The sequence below is a fragment of the Mobula hypostoma genome, chromosome 11 (genome assembly GCF_963921235.1).
Source record: "Mobula hypostoma chromosome 11, sMobHyp1.1, whole genome shotgun sequence".
NCBI lineage: Eukaryota > Metazoa > Chordata > Chondrichthyes > Myliobatiformes > Myliobatidae > Mobula > Mobula hypostoma.
Window position 1 is genome coordinate 67,832,061 of NC_086107.1, and position 21,322 is coordinate 67,853,382.

Consider the following 21,322-nt stretch of genomic DNA (forward strand, 5'->3'; position numbering starts at 1 on the left):
ATTTTTCCAGCTGGTCCAAGTCCCTCTGCAGGCTCTGAAAACCTTCCTCACTGTCTACTACACCTCCAATCTTTGTATCATTAGCAAATTTGCTGATCCAATTTACCACATTATCATCCAGATCATTGATATAGATGACAAATAACAATGGACCCAGCACTGATCCCTGTGGCACACCACTAGTCATAGGCCTCCACTCGGAGAAGCAATTCTCTACTACCACTCTTTGGCTTCTTCCATTGAGCCAATGTCTAATCCAATTTACCACCTCTCCATGTATACCTAGCGACTGAATTTTCCTAACTAACCTCCCATGCGGGACCTTGTCAAAGGCCTTACTGAAGTCCATGTAGACAATATCCATTGCCTTCCCTTCATCCATTTTCCTGGTAACCTCCTCAAAAAAACTCCAATAGATTGGTCAAACATGACCTACCACGCACAAAGCCATGTTGACTCTCCCTAATAAGTCCCTGTCTATCCAAATGCTTGTAGTTTCTGTCTCTTAGTACTCCCTCCAATAACTTACCCACGACTGACGTTAAACTTACCGGCCTATAATTTCCCGGATTACTTTTCGATCCTTTTTTTAAACAATGGAACAACATGAGCCACTCTCCAATCCTCCGGCACCTCACCTGTAGACAGCGACATTTTAAATATTTCTGCCAGGGCCCCTGCAATTTCAACACTAGTCTCCTTCAAGGTCCGAGGGAACACCCTGTCAGGTCCCGGGGATTTATCCACTTTAATTTTCCTCAAGACCGCAAGCACCTCCTCCTTTTCAATCTGTACCGTTTCTATGATCTCACAACTTGTTTCCCTTAATTCCATAGACTTCATGCCAGCTTCTTGAGTAAATACAGATGCAAAAAAACCTATTTAAGATCTCCCCCCATTTCCTTTGGTTCCGCACATAGCCGACCACTCTGATCTTCAAGAGGACCAATTTTATCCCTTACAATCCTTTTGCTCTTAATATACCTGTAAAAGCTCTTTGGATTATCCTTCATTTTGACTGCCAAGGCAACCTCATGTCTTCTTTCAGCCCTCCTGATTTCTTTCTTAAGTATTTTCTTGCACTTCTTATACTCCTCAAGCACCTTATTTACTCCCTGTTTCCTATACATTTCATACAACTCCCTCTTCTTCTTTATCAGAGTTGCAATATCCCTTGAGAACCAATCTTCCTTATTCCTATTCACTTTGCCTTTAATCCTGACAGGAACATACAAACTCTGCACTCTCAAAATTTCTCCTTTGAAGGCTTCCCACCTACCGATCACATCTTTGCCAGAGAACAACCTGTCCCAATCCACGCTTTTCAGATCCTTTCTCATTTCTTCAAATTTGGCCTTCTTCCAGTTCAGAACCTCAACCCTAGGACCAGATCTATCCTTGTCCATGATCAAGTTGAAACTAATGGTGTTGTTTTGATCACTGGAATCACAGTGCTCCCCTACACAGACTTCCGTCACTTGTCCTAACTCGTTTCCTAACAGGAGATCCAATATTGCATCCCCTCTAGTTGGTCCCTCTATATATTGATTTAGAAAACTTTCCTGAACACATTTTACAAACTCGAAACCATCTAGACCCCTAACAGTATGGGAGTCCCAATCAATATATGGAAAATTAAAATCCCCTACCACCACAACTTTGTTTCCTGCAGTTGCCTGCTATCTCTCTGCAGATTTGCTCTTCCAACTCTCGTTGACTATTAGGTGGCCTGTAATACAATCCCACTAATGTGGCCATACCTTTCCTGTTTCTCAGCTCCACCCATAAGGACTCAGTAGACAAGTCCTCTAATCTGTCCTGCCTGAGCACTGCTGTAATATTTTCCCTAACAAGCAATGCTACTCCCCCAGCTTTCATTCCTCTCCCTCGATCACATCTGAAACATCAGAACCCTGGAATATTAAGCTGCCAGTCCTGCCCATCCTGTAGCCAAGTTTCACTAATTGCTATAACGTCATAATTCCACGTGTCAATCCACGCCCTCAACTCATCCGCCTTCCCCGCAATACTCCTAGCATTGAAATATATACACCTCAGAAGATTTTTACCACCACCAACAACCTTTCTATTAGCGGATTTGCTTGAACTTTTAACGTCATTTATTTTCACCCCAGCCACACTGTCAGCTCTGGCACTCTGGTTCCCATGCCCCTGCAAATCTAGTTTAAAGCCTCCGCAATAGCACTAACAAACCTCCCTGAAAGGATATTGGTCCCCCCTTTAGTTCAAGTGTAACCTGTCTCTCTTGTACAGGTCCCACCTACCCCAGAAGAGGTCCCAATGATCCTGAAATCTGAAACCCTGTCCCCTACACCAGTTCCTCAGCCACTTGTTCATCCTCTGGAGCATCCTATTCTTACCCTCACTGGCACGTAGCACAGGTAGCAATCCTGAGATTGCCACCCTTGAGGTGCTGCTTTTCAACTTCCTACCAAGCTCTCTCTACTCACTCTCCAGGACCTCCTCACTCTTCCTTGCTATGTCATTGGTACCGATGTGCACCACGACATCTGGCGGATCACCCTCCCACTTCAGAATGTCACGCAAGCGATCAGAGACATCCTTGACCCTGGCACCCGGGAGGCAACAAACCATCCTGGATTCTCTGTCATGACCACAGAACCTCCTATCTGCACCCCTATCACTACCGCTCTCCTCTTTTTCCACCCTCCCTTCTGCACTGCAGAGCCAGACTCAGTGCCAGAGATCCAGCTACTGCAGCTTGTCCTAGGTAAGTTATCCCCTCAACAGTATCCAATGCGGTATACTTGTTGTTGAGGGCAATGGCCACAGGGGAACCCTGCCCTGCCTGCCCTTTTCTCTTCCCTCCCCTGACAGTGACCCAATTTCCTGTGCTCTGCTCCGTTGGCGTAACTACCTCGCTGTAGCTACTATCTATAATCTCCTCATTCTCCCGAATGATCCGCAGGTCATCCAGCTCCTGCTCCAGTTCCCTAACGCGGTTTGTTAGGAACTGCAGCTGGATGCACTTCTTGCAGGTGTTGTTGTCAGGGACACCGGAGGGCTCCCTGACTTCCCACATCCTGTAAGAGGAGCATTCCAACATCCTGCCTGGAATTCTCTCTACTCTAAACAAGCTGAACAAAAAACTTACCGGAACCTACCCTGGCCTCTGCCTGTTCTCGCCGAAGCCTGTTGAGCCAAAGCTATCCCACTCTGACTCAGTCCACTCCGACGATGGCCACTGTATATAGCTGTCTGTTTTTAAACCTTGGTGCGCTACGTCACACTCCTGCGCAGTGCAGATCCTTCTCTCTGAGCAGTGTTTTAAAAAAAAACGACTTTTTCTACCCGATTTCTTCACTCCCTTCTTCTCAGCTGCTTGCTTCGACTGAAACAAGAACCGTTGGAAAATATTCTCTTTTTAAACCTTGGCGCGCTACATCATGCGCCTGCACAGTGCAGACCCTTCTCCCCGAGCAGTGATCAAGTACTTGCTATAGAATTTTCAATTATTGTCAGTGTATTTGAAAGACTCCTTTCTCTTCTGGACTTGGTTCAATTTTATTCTAATAATTGAATGAGAGTGTTCCTTCAATATTGGAAAAGTTCAAGAAATTGGGCAATGTGCACTATACTTAGTGGGATGGAATCTAGAATCAAAACACTAAAATTGTGTCAACACACATCAAAGTTGCTGGTGAACTCAGCAGGCCAGGCAGCATCTCTAGGAAGAGGTACAGTCGACGTTTTGGGCTGAGACCCTTCATCAGGACTAACTGAAGGAAGAGCTAGTAAGAGATTTGAAAGTGGGAGGGGGAGATCCAAAATGTTAGGAGAAGACAGGAGGGGGAGGGATGGAGCCAAGAGCTGGACAGGTGATTGGCAAAAGGGATATGAGAGGATCATGGGACAGGAGGCCCAGGGAGAAGGAAAAGGGAGGGGGGGAAACCCAGAGGATGGGCAAAGGGTATAGTGAGGGGGACGGGGGAAGAGATAGAGAAAGAATGTGTGTATATGAATAAATAATGGATGGGGTACTAAAATTGTGTTTTAGGGACATAATTTTGTTCAGTGTGGAAAGTTCTAGTCTTTTTTCTCAAGCTGAGAAGTTAAGGAAACAATACTTTTTATAATCAGTTTAGTGTTCTAGGTTGCTAGCTCTTTTTTATCAAAGCTTTATTATACGTACAACAAAACAGGCAATGAAATGGATTGCTTGTGTCACATCGAATCAGTGAAGATTGTGCTGGACCACCCACAGAAGTTGCCATGCTTGTGGTGCCAACGTAGCATGCCCACAACTCGCTCACCCTAACTATCTGTCTTTGGAATGTGGGAGGAACCTAGAGCACTCAGAGGAAACCTACGCAGTCAGGAGGATAATGTACAAACTCCTTACAGACAGTGGCAGGAATCCAAGCCTAATCTTGTAGCTGGTGTTGTAGAACATCGTGCTAACTGCTAAGCTATCATTATCACTCTGAGTGAAAATCAAATAAATTACAGATGCTAGAAAGCTGAAATAAAAGCAGAAGGCGGATGAGTTGAGGGCGTGGATTGACACGTGGAATTATGATGTTGTAGCAGTTAGTGAAACTTGGCTACAGGAGGGGCAGGACTGGCAGCTTAATATTCCAGGGTTCCGATGTTTCAGATGTGATCGAGGCAGAGGAATGAAGGTAAAGTAGCATTGCTTGTTAGGGAAAATATTACAGCAGTGCTCAGGCAGGACAGATTAGGGGGCTTGTCTACTGAGTCCTTATGGGTGGAGCTGAGAAACAGGAAAGGTATGGCCACATTAGTGGGATTATATTACAGACCACCCAATAGTCAACGAGACTTGGAAGAGCAAATCTGCAGAGAGATAGCAGGCAACTGCAGGAAACATAAAGTTGTGGTGGTAGGGGATTTTAATTTTCCATACATTGATTGGGACTCCCATACTGTTAGGGGTCTAGATGGTTTAGAGTTTGTAAAATGTGTTCAGGAAAGTTTTCTAAATCAGTATATAGAGGGACCAACTAGAGGGGATGCAATATTGGATCTCCTGTTAGGAAACGAATTAGGGCAAGTGACAGAAGTCTGTGTAGGGGAGCACTTTGGTTCCAGTGATCATAACACCATTAGTTTCAATTTGATCATGGACAAGGATAGATCTGGTCCTAGGGTTGAGGTTCTGAACTGGAAGGCGGCCAAATTTGAAGAAATGAGAAAGGATCTAAAAAGCGTGGATTGGGACAGGTTGTTCTCTGGCAAAGATGTGATTGGTAGGTGGGAAGCCTTCAAAGGGGAAATTTTGAGAGTGCAGAGTTTGTATGTTCCTGTCAGGATTAAAGGCAAATTGAATAGGAATAAGGAACCTTGGTTCTCAAGGGATATTGCAACTCTGATAAAGAAGAAGAGGGAGTTGTATGAAATGTATAGGAAACGGGGTAAATCAGGTGCTTGAGGAGTATAAGAAGTACAAGAAAATGCTTAAGAAAGAAATCAGGAGGGCAAAAAGAAGACATGAGGTTGCCTTGGCAGTCAAAGTGAAGGATAATCCAAAGAGCTTTTACAAGTATATTAAGAGCAAAAGGATTGTAAGGGATAAAATTGGTCCTCTTGAAGATCAGAGTGGTCGGCTTTGTGCGGAACCAAAGGAAGTGGGGGAGATCTTAAATAGGTTTTTTGCGTCTGTATTTACTAAGGAAGCTGGCATGAAATCTATGGAATTGAGGGAATCAAGTAGTGAGACCATGGAAACTGTACAGATTGAAAAGGAGGAAGTGCTTGCTGTCTTGAGGAAAATTAAAGTGGATAAATCCCCGGGACCTGACAGAGTGTTCCCTCGGACCTTGAAGGAGACTAGTTGTTGAAATGGCGGGGGCCCTGGCAGAAATATTTTAAATGTCGCTGTCTACAGGTGAAGTGCCGGAGGATTGGAGAGTGGCTCACGTTGTTCCGGTGTTTAAAAAAGGATCGAAAAGTAATCCAGGAAATTATAGGCTGGTGAGTTTAATGTCAGTAGTAGGTAAGTTATTGGAGGGAGTACTAAGAGACAGAATCTACAAGCATTTGGATAGACAGGGGCTTATTAGGGAGAGTCAACGTGGCTTTGTGCGTGGTAGGTCATGTTTGACCAATCTGTTGGGAGTTTTTCGAGGAGGTTACCAGGAAAGTGGATGAAGGGAAGGCAGTGGATATTGTCTACATGGACTTCAGTAAGGCCTTTGACAAGGTCCCGCATGGGAGGTTAATTAGGAAAATTCAGTCGCTAGGTATACATGGAGAGGTGGTAAATTGGATTAGACATTGGCTCAATGGAAGAAGCCAGAGAGTGGTGGTAGAGAATTGCTTCTCTGAGTGGAGGCCTGTGACTAGTGGTATGCCACAGGGATCAGTGCTGGGTCCATTGTTATTTGTCGTCTATATCAATGATCTGGATGATAATGTGGTAAATTGGATCAGCAAGTTTGCTGATGATACAAAGATTGGAGGTGTAGTAGACAGTGAGGAAGGTTTTCAGAGCCTGCAGAGGGACTTGGACCAGCTGGAAAAATGGGCTGAAAAATGACAGATGGAGTTTAATACTGACAAGTGTGAGGTATTGCACGTTGGAAGGACAAACCAATGTAGAACATACAGGGTTAATGGTAAGGCACTGAGGAGTGCAGTGGAACAGAGGGATCTAGGAATACAGATACAAAATTCCCTAAAAGTGTCATCACAGGTAGATAGGGCCATAAAGAGAGCTTTTGGTACATTGGCCTTTATCAATCAAAGTATTGAGTATAAGAGCTGGAATGTTATGATGAGGTTGTATAAGGCATTAGGCCGAATCTGGAGTATTGTGTTCAGTTTTGGTCACCAAATTACAGGAAGGATATAAATAAGGTTGAAAGAGTGCAGAGAAGGTTTACAAGGATGTTGCCGGGACTTGAGAAACTCAGTTACAGAGAGAGGTTGAATAGGTTAGGACTTTATTCCCTGGAGCGTAGAAGAATGAGGGGAGATTTGATAGAGGTATATAAAATTATGATGGGTATAGATAGAGTGAATGCAAGCAGGCTTTTTCCACTGAGGCAAGGGGAGAAAAAAAGCCAGAGGACATGGGTTAAGGGTGAGGGGGGAAAAGTTTAAAGGGAACATTAAGGGGGGCTTCTCCACACAGAGGGGTGGGAGTATGGAATGAGCTGCCAGATGAGGTGGTAAATGCGGGTTCTTTTTTAACATTTAAGAATAAATTGGACAGATACATGGATGGGAGGTGTATGGAGGGATATGGTCCATGTGCAGGTCAGTGGGACTAGGCAGAAAATGGTTCGGCACAGCCAAGAAGGGCCAAAGGGCCTGTTTCTGTGCTGTAGTTTCTATTTCTATGGTTCTAAATGTCAGACGGTGTCTTTGAAATGAAATGAGAAATTATCTCATGTCTACATCAGAATCCTTGTAAAGTTAACCCAAACCCCAAAGAAAGTACTCCTCATGGCAGTTCCCTGCAAAACTGATCTACATTAGAGCAATGGTGTTTAGCCCAGCATGATGTGTTGTATAGTCATACAGCACCAAGATGCCTATCCAAGCTAGCCCTATTTACATACATGTGGGCTTAGGAATGATGTTAAATTGGAAAGACTGCAGAAAAGATCTATGAAGATTTACTGATGCTGTTTGCTTTATAATTGATTTAACCAAAATAAAGATTCCATTTTGCAGATAATACTTGAGACCTCAAGATTTGGCACAATTTCCCAGATTCGTGTGAAGGTTGTCACTCATTTGTTTGCTTTAATCACTAAGACAAAGATCAACAAAAGATTGTCGGTAGATGAAATTCATTTAGATCTTCTGAAGGTCTTTAACAAGGTGCTACACGTGAGGCTGTTAAACAAGAGCAGGAAAGATTAGCATGAAGACAATGGGAATAAAGAGAACCTTTTTGGGTAGCTGTCAATGTTGAGTCTGCTACTATCATGTTGTATGTTAATGATCTGGATGACAAAATTAATGACTTTGTGGCCAAGTTTCTCTGCAATACTAAGATAGGTGGAGGGGCAGGTAGTATTGAGGAAGGAGAGAGTCTGTAGAAGGACTTGTGTAGATTAGGAGAATGGGCAAAGAAGTGACAGATGGAATACATTGTACGGAAGTGCGTGTAATGACCATGTACTTTGGTTGAAGGAATAAAGGGGTGGACTATTTTAAACGGAGAAAATTCAAAAATCAGAGGTGCAAAGGGACTTGGGAGTCCTAGTGCAGGACTCCTTTAAAGTTAACTTGCATTTGAGTTGGTAATAAGGAAGGCAAATACAATGTTAGCATTCATTTTGAAACGACTAGAATATAAAAGCAAAGTTGTAATGGAAATTTTATAATAAATTTGTCTGACTATATTAGGAGTTCTGTGAACAGGTTTGGGTAAGATGGGATGTGTTGGCATTGGAGAGGGTCCAGAAGAGGTTTAAGAAAGATCCCAGGGATGAATGGGTTAATATGAGGAGCATTTGAAGGCTCTAGCTCTGGGCTTAAATTGCTGGAGTTTAAAAGAATGCCGGGCAGGGTGGGGGGGGGGGGCGGGGTGGTGTGGAGTGGAGGTGGTTCTCATTGAAACCTACTAAACATTGAAAGACTGAGATATAGTGGACATGGAGATGATGTTTCGGATAATGGTATAGTCTAGGACTAGTCTGCACAGCACTAGAATGCAAGAATGTTCCTTTAGAGTAGAAGAGGATTTTTTTTTAAAAGCCAGAGGGTGAATTTGTGGAATTCATTGCTGCAGACAGCTGTGGAGACTAAGTGATTAGGAATATTTAAAGTGGAGGTTGATAGGTCCTTGATTGATGAGGGTGTCAAAGGTTATAGGAAAAAGGCTGGCAAATAGAGCTGAGGGGGAAAAATAAATCAGCCGTGATTTAAATTGTGGAGCAGACTCCATGGACTAAATGGTGTAATTCTGCTCCTTTGTCTTATGGCATTCGTTGTAGGGATTTCTTTGAAGGATGTTAGTCAACTGATTTGGTATAATTTTTTGTCCACCTTTACTATTAGGAAAATTTTGCTTTGTAATTAGTCTATCCTTTTCCAATGTTAAAAGAACTTGCTGGGAAAACTTGCACAGAAAATTTTGTATTTTTTACATGATCATCTACTGGTTGTTTTATCTCATCTAGAAGACCATTTTTTTTTAAAACCTGAAAGTTAGATAACTATTCTAATTTGAGTCAAGAAAAAGTGGACATGTTCCTTGCACTTTGAATATTTTGCACAGTTCAGGCCACTTGGCCCACAGTGTTGTGCCATCATATGTTGCCATGGTACCATAGTGTAAGTTTGAGTATTAACTTCAAACTTTCTGCATAATCACTGAGCGTTGAACTGCACGTGCATGTAATGAGAGCTGTATAGCTCATCTCCTTCTACCTTAGGCCACAAACTTATCAATCACCCCTGCTGTGGACCACTTTTTGGAGGTCCAAGACGCCGACTTCTACAAAGAAGGGATCCGTATGCTCCACAACCGCTGGACTAAGTGTGTAAATGTAGGAGGGGACTATGTTGAAAAATAAATTTGCTAGGTTTTCTAAAATTGACTCCTTCTACTTTAGGCCATGAACCTATCAATCACCCCTCGTATGTAAATCTATTTCACAATTAATATAACCCTTCCCGCCTTCGTAGCCTGTAACTCTCCATTTTTCTTACTGCTATGTGCCTATCAAAGAGCCTCTTAAATGTCTCTCTTGTATCAGCCTCTATCACCACCCTTGATAGTGCACTCTAGGCATGTAACACTGTAATTAAAGAAATGAAACACTACCTCTGACATCTTTACTAAATGCTAGGCGTTGAATGAAGTGTATTGAGATGTCAATGATGAAACATACCAACTCCTGCCTGAGAAGTGATTTGGATCCACTTTTAATTTGCCTACTGACACAATAGGTCCACAGCAGGTGCTATTTCATTGGCTCTTCACTCAACCCTGGAATATTTCCACAGCAAAGACGTGGACATCAGCGTTCAATACTATCATCTCCTCAAAACTAATTAATAGGCTTCAAGACTTTGGCCTCAATACTTCCTTGTGCATTTTCCACAGTCATTTTGGATTGGCAATGACATCTCCTCCATAATCTCCATCAGCACAAGTGCACCACTAGGCTATGTGCTTAGCCCCCTGCTCTACCCATTTTACACTTGACTGTGTGGCTAAGCACAGTTCCACTACCACTGATGACTCCCCTGTTGTAGGCTGAATCAAAGGTGGTGACGAATCAGCATGTAGGAGGGAGATTGAAAATATGGCTGAGTGGTACCACAGAAGCCACTTAATGTTTGCAAGACTGATTATTGACTTCAGGAAGAGGAGACCAGAGGTCCAAAGCCCTTGAATGGGAAGTCCTACAAAAGTAGAGGGTATGGCCCAGTCTATCTCAGTTAAAGCCCACCCTACGATTGAGCACGTCCACTCGAAGCGTTGACGCAGAAAAGCAACACCTTCATCAGGAACCCTGAATACCCAGGATATGCTGTTATCAGGAACCCCAAATACCCAGGATATGCTGTCATCAGGAAGGTGGTACAGGAGCCAAAGGATTTGCATAGAAACATAGAAAATCTCCAGCATGGTACGGGCACGTCGGCCCACAAAGCTGTGCCTAACATGTACTTACTTTAGAAATTACCTGGGATTATCCATAGCCCTCTATTTTTCGAAGCTGCATGTACCTATCCAGGAGTCTCTTAAAAGACCCCATCATATCTGCCACCTCCACTGTTGCCGGCAGCCCATTCCATGCACTCACCACTCTCTGCCTTTTTTTAAAAAAAAAACAACTCCCTGACATCTCCTTGTACCTACTTCCAAGCACCTTAAAACTGCCCTCTTGTGTTAGCCTTTTCAGCCCTGGGGAAAAAGCTTCTGACTATCCACATGATCAATGCCTCTCATCATTTTATACACATCTACCAGGTCACCTCTCATCTTCCGCCTCTCCATGGAGAAAAGGCCGAATTCACTCAACCTATTCTCATAAGGCATCCTCCCCAATTCAGGCACCTTCCTTGTAAATCTCCTCTGCACCCTTTCTATAGTTTCCACATCCTTCCTGTAGTGAGGTGACCAGAACTGAGCACAGTACTCCCAGTGGGGTCTGATCAGGGTCCTATATAGCTGTAACTTCAGGAAATCAAAGCACGTCGAGCACTCTGCTCTGCACATATACGGGAAAGAGGTGGAGAGAGTAGAGAGTTTCAAGTTCCTCGGCGTCCACATCTCGGCTGACCTCACCTGGACTGCCCATATCTCTTATCAGGTGGAGAAGGCCCAATAGAGGCTCTACTTCCTAAGGAAGCTAAAGCACGCTTTCCTCCCTCATCACCTGCTGATCAACTTCTATCGGACAACTATAGAGAGCCTCCTGACGTATTGCTGTGCAGTGTGGTTTGCCAGCTGCACAGAACAGAACAGGAAGGATGCAGTGGGTGGTGAGGGTAGCAGAGCGGGTTATTGGCACAACATTACCCTCCCTCAGAGACATTTATACTGGCAGACTTCGAAAGAAGGCTACTTGTATTTCAAAGGATCCTACTCATCCTGGACATCACCTGTTTTCCCCTCTACCTTCTGGGAAGAGGTACAGAGCATTAAGGATGAAAACAAAGAGACTCCTTAACAGCTTCTACCCACAAGCAGTGAAATGTATAACACCCTCTTCCCTTCTCCTGCCCCCCTCCTAAGACGGCGGCAGCTAAATGCATCACACTTCCAGGAATGGCAGGTGGGCAATAGTCCTACCCTGCCATCCATATATTATTAATTTTGGACTGGACTCCTGAGGTTTTAGAGTTTATTTTATGTATATATTCTTTGTCATGCTGCAAAACGTTGAGCTGCTAAACTGTGTTTCATTGCTCCACAACAATGACAATAAAGATATTCTATTCTATTCTAACATTACCTCTCGGCTCTTAAACTCGGTACCATGTTTGATGAAGGCCAATACACCGTATGTCGTCTTAACCACAGAGTCAACCTGCACAGCAGCTTTAAGTTTCCTGTGGACACGAACCCCAAGATCCCTCTGACCCTCCACACTGCCAAGAGTCTTACCATTAATACTATGTTCTGCCATCATATTGTACCACAAGGTTCAGGAAAACTATCCCTTAACCATTAGGCTCTTGAACTAAAAGGGGTAACTTCACTCAACTTCACTTGTCCCATTACTGAACTATTCGCACAACCTATAGACTCACTTTCAAGGATTCTTCATCTCTTGTTTTTGATATATTTATTTATTTTCTTTTTGTATTTGCACAGTGTTGTCTTTTGCCCACTGGTTGTTTGCCATGTTTGGGGTGGTCTTTCATTGATTCTATTATAGTTATTGGATTTATTGAGTATGCCCACAAGAAAATGAATCTCGGGGTTGTGGATGGTGATATATTGTATATATACTTTGGTAATAAATGTACTTTGAACTTTGAAATTCTTAACCATCACCTATCCCTACTCCTTTAACATTTACTGCCTTTTTGTCACATCTTCAAATATTTTACCCTTTTCACTGAATGTCTTTGGTCTTTGACATGAGTTTCCTTGTGAAAGCTGGTTTTGAAATTTTAAAAAATCTAATGAAATAATGATATCACTGTTTTATAAACTTGGTTCTGCCACTTCAGCTTGGATTTCTTTGGTTCAAAAGATAAAATTGGAAATTAAAATACAATTTTGTTTTTCTTGACAACATATTGCATTTGCCTTTTGCGCATTGATAACATCAACAGTTGATGCTTCAATTTAGTATAAGTGTGCTGAGATGCAGACTTGTAGATGTAATGTAGAACTGTAACGTAGAGTGTGTTAAATGCCAGTCACTATCACTCTTCAAGGAATATTCAGTATCAGTCCTGAAGGAGTAGACAACTGTTTGTCTTAACTTTTACAAGATGGAGGTAGTTTTCTTTAATGTATTCCCTTTCAGTTGAGGGTATGCACACGATGCAGTAATATATGCAGCAAGAATTTGGATAATTGGGTATCTCTCCTTGGGCAAAAGCTGACATATTGGGGGACGACAGTTGCAATGTAATTTTTTTAAACTAATTCTTTAAATTGATTTTTTTCTATCTATAGAATCAGTTGTGCACCTCTTTTAGAACAGTTGTAGTGTCAGTATAAGATACACCAGTACTGTCTACAACTGTTCTTTTTCCTCCTCCCTCTTCTGCCCCATTCGCAGGTATTTCATGCCAAATGAACTAAATTAACCTTGGGTATTTGACAAACAGTAACTAGATCCCACAATGTTTCATTAACCTCTAAACTCTGCTGCTGGCTTCAAAATGTCATTGGCAGAGACCTTAATTGGTATCCATTGTATGGAGCTACTCATCTGCAGGAAGTAGAGATTGTTATCTTCAATGTGTATGTTAATGCTACAAATAACTATAAATGATCATTGACCTGTTCAGTTAATTTAGTCACTGCATAGATGCAGCCTGACCTGAGAGTATCTTCAGCACTGTTTTTATTTCCTGTGTTCAGCATCTACATTTTGTTTTGTTTTTCTAGTTCTATCTACCATATAAAGCTGTGTACTTTGAGTCATAGTGACTTTCCTTCCCCCACCTTGGTTATCTAGTGTCACTGCTTTGATTGAATTCTAGGGGGTGAATCTGGTTCTGCAGACACAGTTCGTGACCCTCGAGGATTTGCTTGCAAGTTTTACACTGAAGATGGAATTTGGGATTTGACTGGTAACAATACACCTATATTCTTCATCCGGGACCCTTTTTTGGTTAGTAACAGCTGCTGATAAAATATTTTTTTAAAATAAAGATTAATGACAATTTGAAAAGTAAACTCACTAAACTTGTAAAGGGAGGAAGTAGATGGGCTGAGTAGGAGCAAGTGTGGATAGACATTTGTGAGGCTGACAGTGGTCTGTTCCCCCAGGTCCCTCAAATATCTTGTACGGAAAAGCAGTAAATTTCTGGATGTCTCCACTTTTATATAAAGGTTCCCTGCAAAATTATGAATTGAACACTTTTAATTTTGCACAGATTTTAACGTAATCCACAAGACTATACATATTTGTGGAACATAATTGTGTATGGTTGTCACTTGCACTTCATTAATAAGCAGTGCTACAAACTTACCTAGATAAGTTTTTCATCTTTCTAGATACTTCATCTTTTTTCTGACTGTGACATGTACACACAAATGCTTCAATAGATGTGTGATTAGAGCACCTTTTAGACCCACACAATCACTGAAATTATCCTAAAGCTTTCAGCATGAGCTATGCAATATTTGCATAGAAATTACAGAAAATTAATTCTGGGGACCTGAACCTTTCTGAGACTCGCTGGAAAATTAATTCAAATTCAGCTAGTTATGTGGCTCTCAAAAAATATTGATTGCATCTCTAGATCTTTTAATCATTAAAGATTACAGAATACTGTAAAATCCATGGTTCTATTTATCCTTGTTGCAGGCAAATTACTTGGGTTAACACTCGAATTTTAGAAATGCCATGTTATGGTGAGGAGGGGAATAGAGATGAACTTAAAAGTATTTTGACAATTGGCTAACCAATTTGGATTAGCATGCTGAATCTATGTATGGACATAACCCTGTGTTGGAAAAAGTTAGTGATAGAATTTGTGTAAGTATGCGTTTTATTATATTATGTATTTCCATCTTGTCAGTTTCCATCATTCATTCATACCCAGAAGAGGAACCCCCAGACTCACCTCAAAGATGCTGATATGGTCTGGGACTTCTTCTCACTTCGCCCAGAAAGTCTTCATCAGGTGAATAAGAGAATCTATTATTAGATTTGAAGTATATCTTGAGTTGGCTGAGACATTGTTATGTTTAAATTACCATGTAGGCATGGAACATAGAACAGTACAGCACAGTATAGGTCCTTCAGCCCACAGTTGTGCCAATGTTGTAACCTACTGCAAAATCAATCTACTCCTTCCCTCCCACAAAACCCTCTATTTTTCTTTCATCTGTGTGCCTATAAGAGTCCCTTAAATATCTGCCTCTGCTACCACCTTGGCAGTGTTCTATGCACTAATGTCTGTTTACATAATTTAAAAACCTACTTCTGACAATCCCCCCCCCCACTATCCTCCTTCACCTTAAAGTTATGCCCTCTCATAGCCATTGCTGTCCTGGATAAATGGTGCTGACTGTCCACTCAATTTATACCTCTTATCAACTTGTACATCTCTATGAAGTCACTTCTTCCTTGGGATAAGAACTGATACTGAGCCAATTTTTTTGGTCTAGAAAATTATTTCCAAATGAGTTTATTTTTCTTGTTTAATGATCTTGATGGCTGTAATTTGAAAAATCGCTCTTAAAACTACATTCATCAAGGTGGGCCTGCTGCTAATCCTTGTTGGTATTACACTGGCTTTTAAGTAATACACAGGTGTCATTTACTTTTTAAAGTGAATTCAGTTTATAAATGCTTTGAACATAAAATGGGGAACTTAAAGGAGCAAAATGTTATTGAGAAGTAACAATGATGTGGGAGACACTATATCACAAATCTGGCATCAACATCAATTTCTCCTAACTTCTGGTAACTGCTCCCCTGTTTTTTTTCCTCCCCCTCCCTCCCTCCCTCCCTCCCTCCTACTTTTCCTCATTACTGTGCTGACTCTCCTCTTACCCTCCATGTATTTCCTGACCTGCCCATCACCTCCCTTTGGTTCTCCACTCCTTTTTATACTGTGTTCTATTCTCTTCCTATCAGATTTCCTCCTTCAGCTCTTTGTCTCTTCGACCTGTCATCCCTTAGTTTCTCACACCATGCCCTTTCATGTACCCCTCCCCCATCCACCTCCTCCTTCCCTTTCAATGGGACTTCTTTCACTTGCCAGCTTGTGATGCTCCCTTTCCCCTTTTTATTCGGGCTTTTGCCTTTCTTGCCAGTTTTAATGAAGGGTCTCGATCCAAAATGTTGACTTTACATTTCCCTGCATAGATGCTGCCTGACCTGAGTTTGTCTATCAATTTGTGTGTTGCTCTGTTACAAATTATCCTTAATACTTAAAGGGATTGGAGAACTGTAAAAGATTCTGAGACAGCGAGAATCTGCAAAGCTATATGTGATGAACACTGGCTCCTTTAAAGCTGGCAAAAAAATGAATTGAAATCAAGAATCTTGGCAAGAAACAAAGGACAAAACTCACTTGAGTTGGATTTGCATGTACAGTTAAGTGTTTCATTGGGGAATGCATTGAGGCAGTAGTGAACAAAACCAATGTTGTTTATTTTAACCCAGATTTCAGTTTGTATTAACATCTTTCAGATGAAAGTGGAATTTAATCCCCAGAAACAATTATTGAGTAGTGGTTGTCTTGAATGAGATCTTAATATACTTCAATTTCGTCAAGCCTTTAATCAGAGTGATTTTTAGTAGTACGGTAACGTGTTTATTTTTTAAACATTTCCTGTATGATATTGATCCTTGGACCATGGTCTGCACTGTGTACAGAACCATTTGGATTAATGTCAGCTTGGACTTGAGCTACTTTGCACAGTATACTGTGGCATGCACTGTATATCTTTTTTAGCTGTAGAACTTCTTTATCCTAGGTCAGTATTCTTTATAGTGACCGCGGAATTCCTGATGGATTTCGTCATATGAATGGGTATGGGTCGCACACATTTAAGCTGGTCAATGACAAGCAAGAGGCTGTTTATTGCAAATTCCATTTCAAGGTATAGTAAAGTTTGTTAATTAACTTGTGACTGTAATTTTAGATGGACAGTCAAGACTCAACATAAATTATTTTGCAAGTAGTCAAATTTAAATCTTTAAGTATGTTTGCAAACTAGAGTTGCCTTTTAAATGAACTCCTCGACATGGGGCTGTATCACTAATGTTCACATCCAGCTGCCAAGAACAGGAAATAGTTGCAATGCAGAAAATTTACAGAAACGATTAAAAGAATCATAGCTTGTATTTTACTGATATGTACCTGTCACTATTACATTATAAAACTTCGGCGATTTTATGCCTGGTAGTTCAACATGCATCCCTGCAGCTGCTGTTGGTGGCTTAGTGCTTCTCCAACATGATTTGACTAATTTCAGAATTATTCTCCTTTTTTAAAATTTCAGACCATGTAACTGTCTTCATAAGAGTGCCAATTTGCACCTTTATAACATCATCTGACTCTGTCACTCTCTTGTCTGCTGCTAAGTCCCTTTTGCCTGTGCACTAAGTGTACTTTAGAATAAACACTGTAAAGCTCTTTACATTTAGTTTCATTTGGTCAATACATTCTAGGGACAAATAGAACCGCAATGCGTAGCAACTATTGACACCCTGCATACTTTGTTTCCATGCACAGCTTGAAGCAGTCACCACGTAGTGGTTATGAGGATGAGGGCAATGTTAGAAACATATGTCCTGTGAGTAGTGCATCATGACCCTTCAGACTTGTTTATTTAGAGATACAGTGTGAAACAGGCCCTTATGGTCCAACTAGCAACACCACCCAGCAACCCACCCATTTAACACTCTCCTAATCATACAGGACAAGTTACAATGACCAGTTAACCTAGTAACCAGTGGGAGGAAGCTAGAACAGCCACTGGAAACCCATTTACTCACAGGGAGAATATACAAGCTCCTTACAGATGCCACCGGAATTGAATTCCGGATTGCCCCATGTTGCGTTACAACTGCACCACTGTGGTGCCTTTAATCCCCTACTTGCATCCCCATATATGAACTGTAAGACAACTGGAGTGATTTTCAAGTATGTGGACTTCCACACCTATACCAAGTACAGCAGCCACAATAGCACCTATAACCAATTTCTTCCCATTATTGCAAAGAAATGTTAGATTCAGTCCCAGGTTTTTGACCTCTTATCCACATCAACTAATTCTCATCTTCCCCATAAACAGCTATCTTTTTTCAGCACTTGTAAAGGGTTTCAACATATGAGGTGAGTTTTCTGACCAACTGCTCTAACGGATCAACACAGCAAATATTACGGTGACAAGGAGACAAGTTAGCAGTGGAACCCTGAACTCCATTGAGGATTTGGCATTTAGCACAGGACATGATTTGCATCCACAAAATCAGAATCTTGGCATGTGGGTATTATATAGTGTTGAGTTCCTAAATATTTAAACTAGTAGGAGTGAATGTGCCAGCACAGTTTGAGAACTGTTCCACGGAGTTGCCTTTGGATGATGACAGCTGCAGCTCCTAAATGGGAAAATGCACTTTAACTGGTTTGTTTTGGGGTAGCCAATTGTAGCTGAGAAATAAAGGTATATGATTTAAGGTTCCAAATCTCATTTGAATTAATTCACTTTGTTTTTCACAGACAAACCAAGCCATCCGAAATCTTTCTGTGGAGGCAGCTAAATGTCTGGCTTCTGAGGACCCTGACTATTCTCTTCGCGATCTCTACAATGCTATAGCTTCTGGAAATTACCCATCCTGGACTCTGTATATCCAAGTCATGAGCTTTCAAGAGGCAAGAGTACATCGATGGAATCCCTTTGATGTAACTAAGGTCAGTCCTCGAATTTGCAGATAGTAAGAACTTGGTTTTTTTTAAAGAATCTTTTCTTTGCAAGATGTCTTTCTTTTAAAAAGAGCACTTAATCTTACTGGGCAAGTACCCCATTCTAAGGACACTGCATTCAGCCTCAGGACACATTGAACAACCTTAACTACTATAATTATAAATTTTGTCTAAACTTTGAAGTTTGTCTGTTATTTGTGGGCAAGGATGAGAGGGAAGGGAGGTGGGATTCCGTAATCAATGGAACTTCATTGTTAGGTACTTGTATAAAGTAGAGCTGAAGTGGACTCTTTTATAAAGCAAAACTTTAAATAGTAGTTGTGGTTAATAATTTGCATTCCAGTTCAAAGTTTGAAAATGGATGTAGCTCTGGACTAAGACTGGGGAGAGATGGTTCTTGTGCCAGCTAATGTTGACTTATGATTGAATTCTGCTGAATGTTACTAACCTGTACCATTGAGTAAATCAAAAACTCTTTCAAACAGTTTCTTGCTCTTTAAGAAAGAAACTGGATATTTATGCTTTAAATGGCCAGTAGATGTTTATACAAGTAGGGGTTTGATGCTTTTGCTCACACAGGATCCTGATGGAAGATCTTGGAGAAGGGGAGGATACACCAGTGATCTTCTAATTGATTTTGCTGTTTTATGATTATAAATAACACCTAGTTTGTTCCAGGTTTGGCCTCACAAGGAATTCCCACTGATCCCTGTGGGACAGCTTGTCCTCAACAAGAACCCCGTCAACTATTTTGCAGATGTGGAACAAATAGCCTTTGACCCCAGTAACATGCCCCCAGGCATTGAACCTAGTCCTGACAAGATGCTTCAGGTATGTTGGAAAAACATTGGCTTCGTATTAAGAGGGTGAAACTTACTTCCCCATTCCCCAGTCTCTCCTGGCATGGATGAAATGTGACTACAAGTCTTATGGGGAAATTACCTGAACTGAAAAGGAGTGATTTATATTTAAAGAATTCATAAAGAGAACCTTGTGAATTAGTGTGTTTAAATAATTTAACAGTGCTATTTATCAAATCAAAATTTTGTATTTTTGTGAAATGTGAGTGGGGTTTAGATCTTCCCTAATGATTGGGCAAGCTGTATCATTAGCATGTCATCAGTTTAAGTTCAAAACATCCAGTCATTACTTGTCATTTTTCCGCGTTCCACTGGATCCTGAATTGCATTGTTAGAGAGGAATTTAGAATCCAAAAGGGCACAAGTAATTCAAGGTTGTATTTGTTTCTTTTACATAATCTCAACTGTAGTTTATTGGGAAGAAAGGGCTTTGGGAGAAATGGGGGGAAAAAGGGAAGAATTGTTGGTGCTTGTTGGTCTCCTACGTTTAGAGTTCTGGTACTTCCTTTCAGGCTGACGGAACTGTTAATGTGGGTGAATACTTATGCTGAGATAGCTTGACCATAATGTTCAAAATTCATTCCTTACAGGGAATTTCCCCTTTTATCAACAAACTTTAAATTGGTTTAGTTGTAAAATTAGCTTTATTAATTCACTGTTAGCCTAAATGGCCATGTAGCACCTTTCTGTAATCTTCTCCTAATCTTGTTTAGGGCCGCTTGTTTTCTTACCCTGATACTCATAGGCACCGCCTGGGTGCGAACTATCTTCAGCTGCCTGTCAACTGCCCATTTAAGTGCCGTGTGACAAACTATCAGAGGGATGGACCAATGTGCTCCACTGATAACCAGGGTAAGTATTTGAATTATCCTCTTGTTGGATCAATGTTCATAGTGCTTTGATTCTGGTTTTGTGATTGATCTCAAGGGCAGCAGCATTAATCATAAATCATGCCTTATGCAGCCATGTTGAATGTAGTAGTACTCAACATGAGAGCAAAGTTCCTTCTCTGTAGTTCAGATAATCTTACCTTTTTTTTGGATATTCCTATCATAATTTAAAAAAAAACAAAGGAGCTGGTTTCCAGAAACAGTAGTTACAGCAGATTGGTTGTGGAATGAGTAATCCAGAGAGCTGGACTTGAGTTCATGTCCAGGCAGTGACCAGATTTCATATTCCATCAGGGTAGCTGTGGAATACAATTTGCTTTAAATTTAGAATTAAAAATTTCCATAATTACTGTGACACAGTTTATTGTTTTAAAAAAAAGCACATGTCCATTATCACAGTTTGGATGCAAAAGTGTTCTGGTCTGCAACCAGGCTTTCAATCATATGTGGTTGATCCTTGCAGACACTCTGTTTATTGCCTATCACTAATTGCCCATGAACTTAACAAACAAATTCTGTTTACCAAAAATGAAGCATTGCTGCAGGTATTTGCAAGTATCATAAAATAGAAAAATACAACTTTGAAGATAATTATAATAGAAATCAGTAGTAAATTTTGTTCAAGACCCTAACAACCATAACACAAACTGCATGTTTGTAATGTTCAAGTTGAGGTTCAGTCTATTATCATATGTTAATTAACCTGAAGCTTGTGTTATGTAGCAGGTACAGGAGGGAGGTGAAGAAGTCATAGACTTCACTACTTACATAAACCACATTCTTGAAAAGGCAGTTTACCTATGTATCTATCCCATATATCTATCTGGGCAGAGAACAAATTCCAAAGAACAATGTTGTAATAAGCATGGTATAAACTTGTAATAACTTGTAGAATAAGAGAACTACTTTTAGGATGGTCCTGTAATTTCAATCATACAATTTAAATTTTCTGCCACTTTTCAATTACGAATCTGTTAACCAATCCCCAACCTCAGTGACCTGATCTTCACTGAATGTATTTTT

General features: G+C 41.0%; 1 protein-coding gene across 1 annotated transcript in view; it reads left to right on the forward strand.

Moving 5' to 3' along the window:
• cat (catalase) overlaps positions 1 to 21,322 on the forward strand; it is a 37,484-nt gene that overhangs the window by 9,524 nt on the left and 6,638 nt on the right. The window contains exons 4-9 of the mRNA XM_063062221.1: positions 13,642 to 13,772; positions 14,686 to 14,790; positions 16,595 to 16,720; positions 18,346 to 18,537; positions 19,228 to 19,380; positions 20,123 to 20,261. Coding sequence (XP_062918291.1) covers positions 13,642 to 13,772; positions 14,686 to 14,790; positions 16,595 to 16,720; positions 18,346 to 18,537; positions 19,228 to 19,380; positions 20,123 to 20,261 — 846 coding nt within the window. The remainder of the gene's footprint in view (positions 1 to 13,641; positions 13,773 to 14,685; positions 14,791 to 16,594; positions 16,721 to 18,345; positions 18,538 to 19,227; positions 19,381 to 20,122; positions 20,262 to 21,322) is intronic.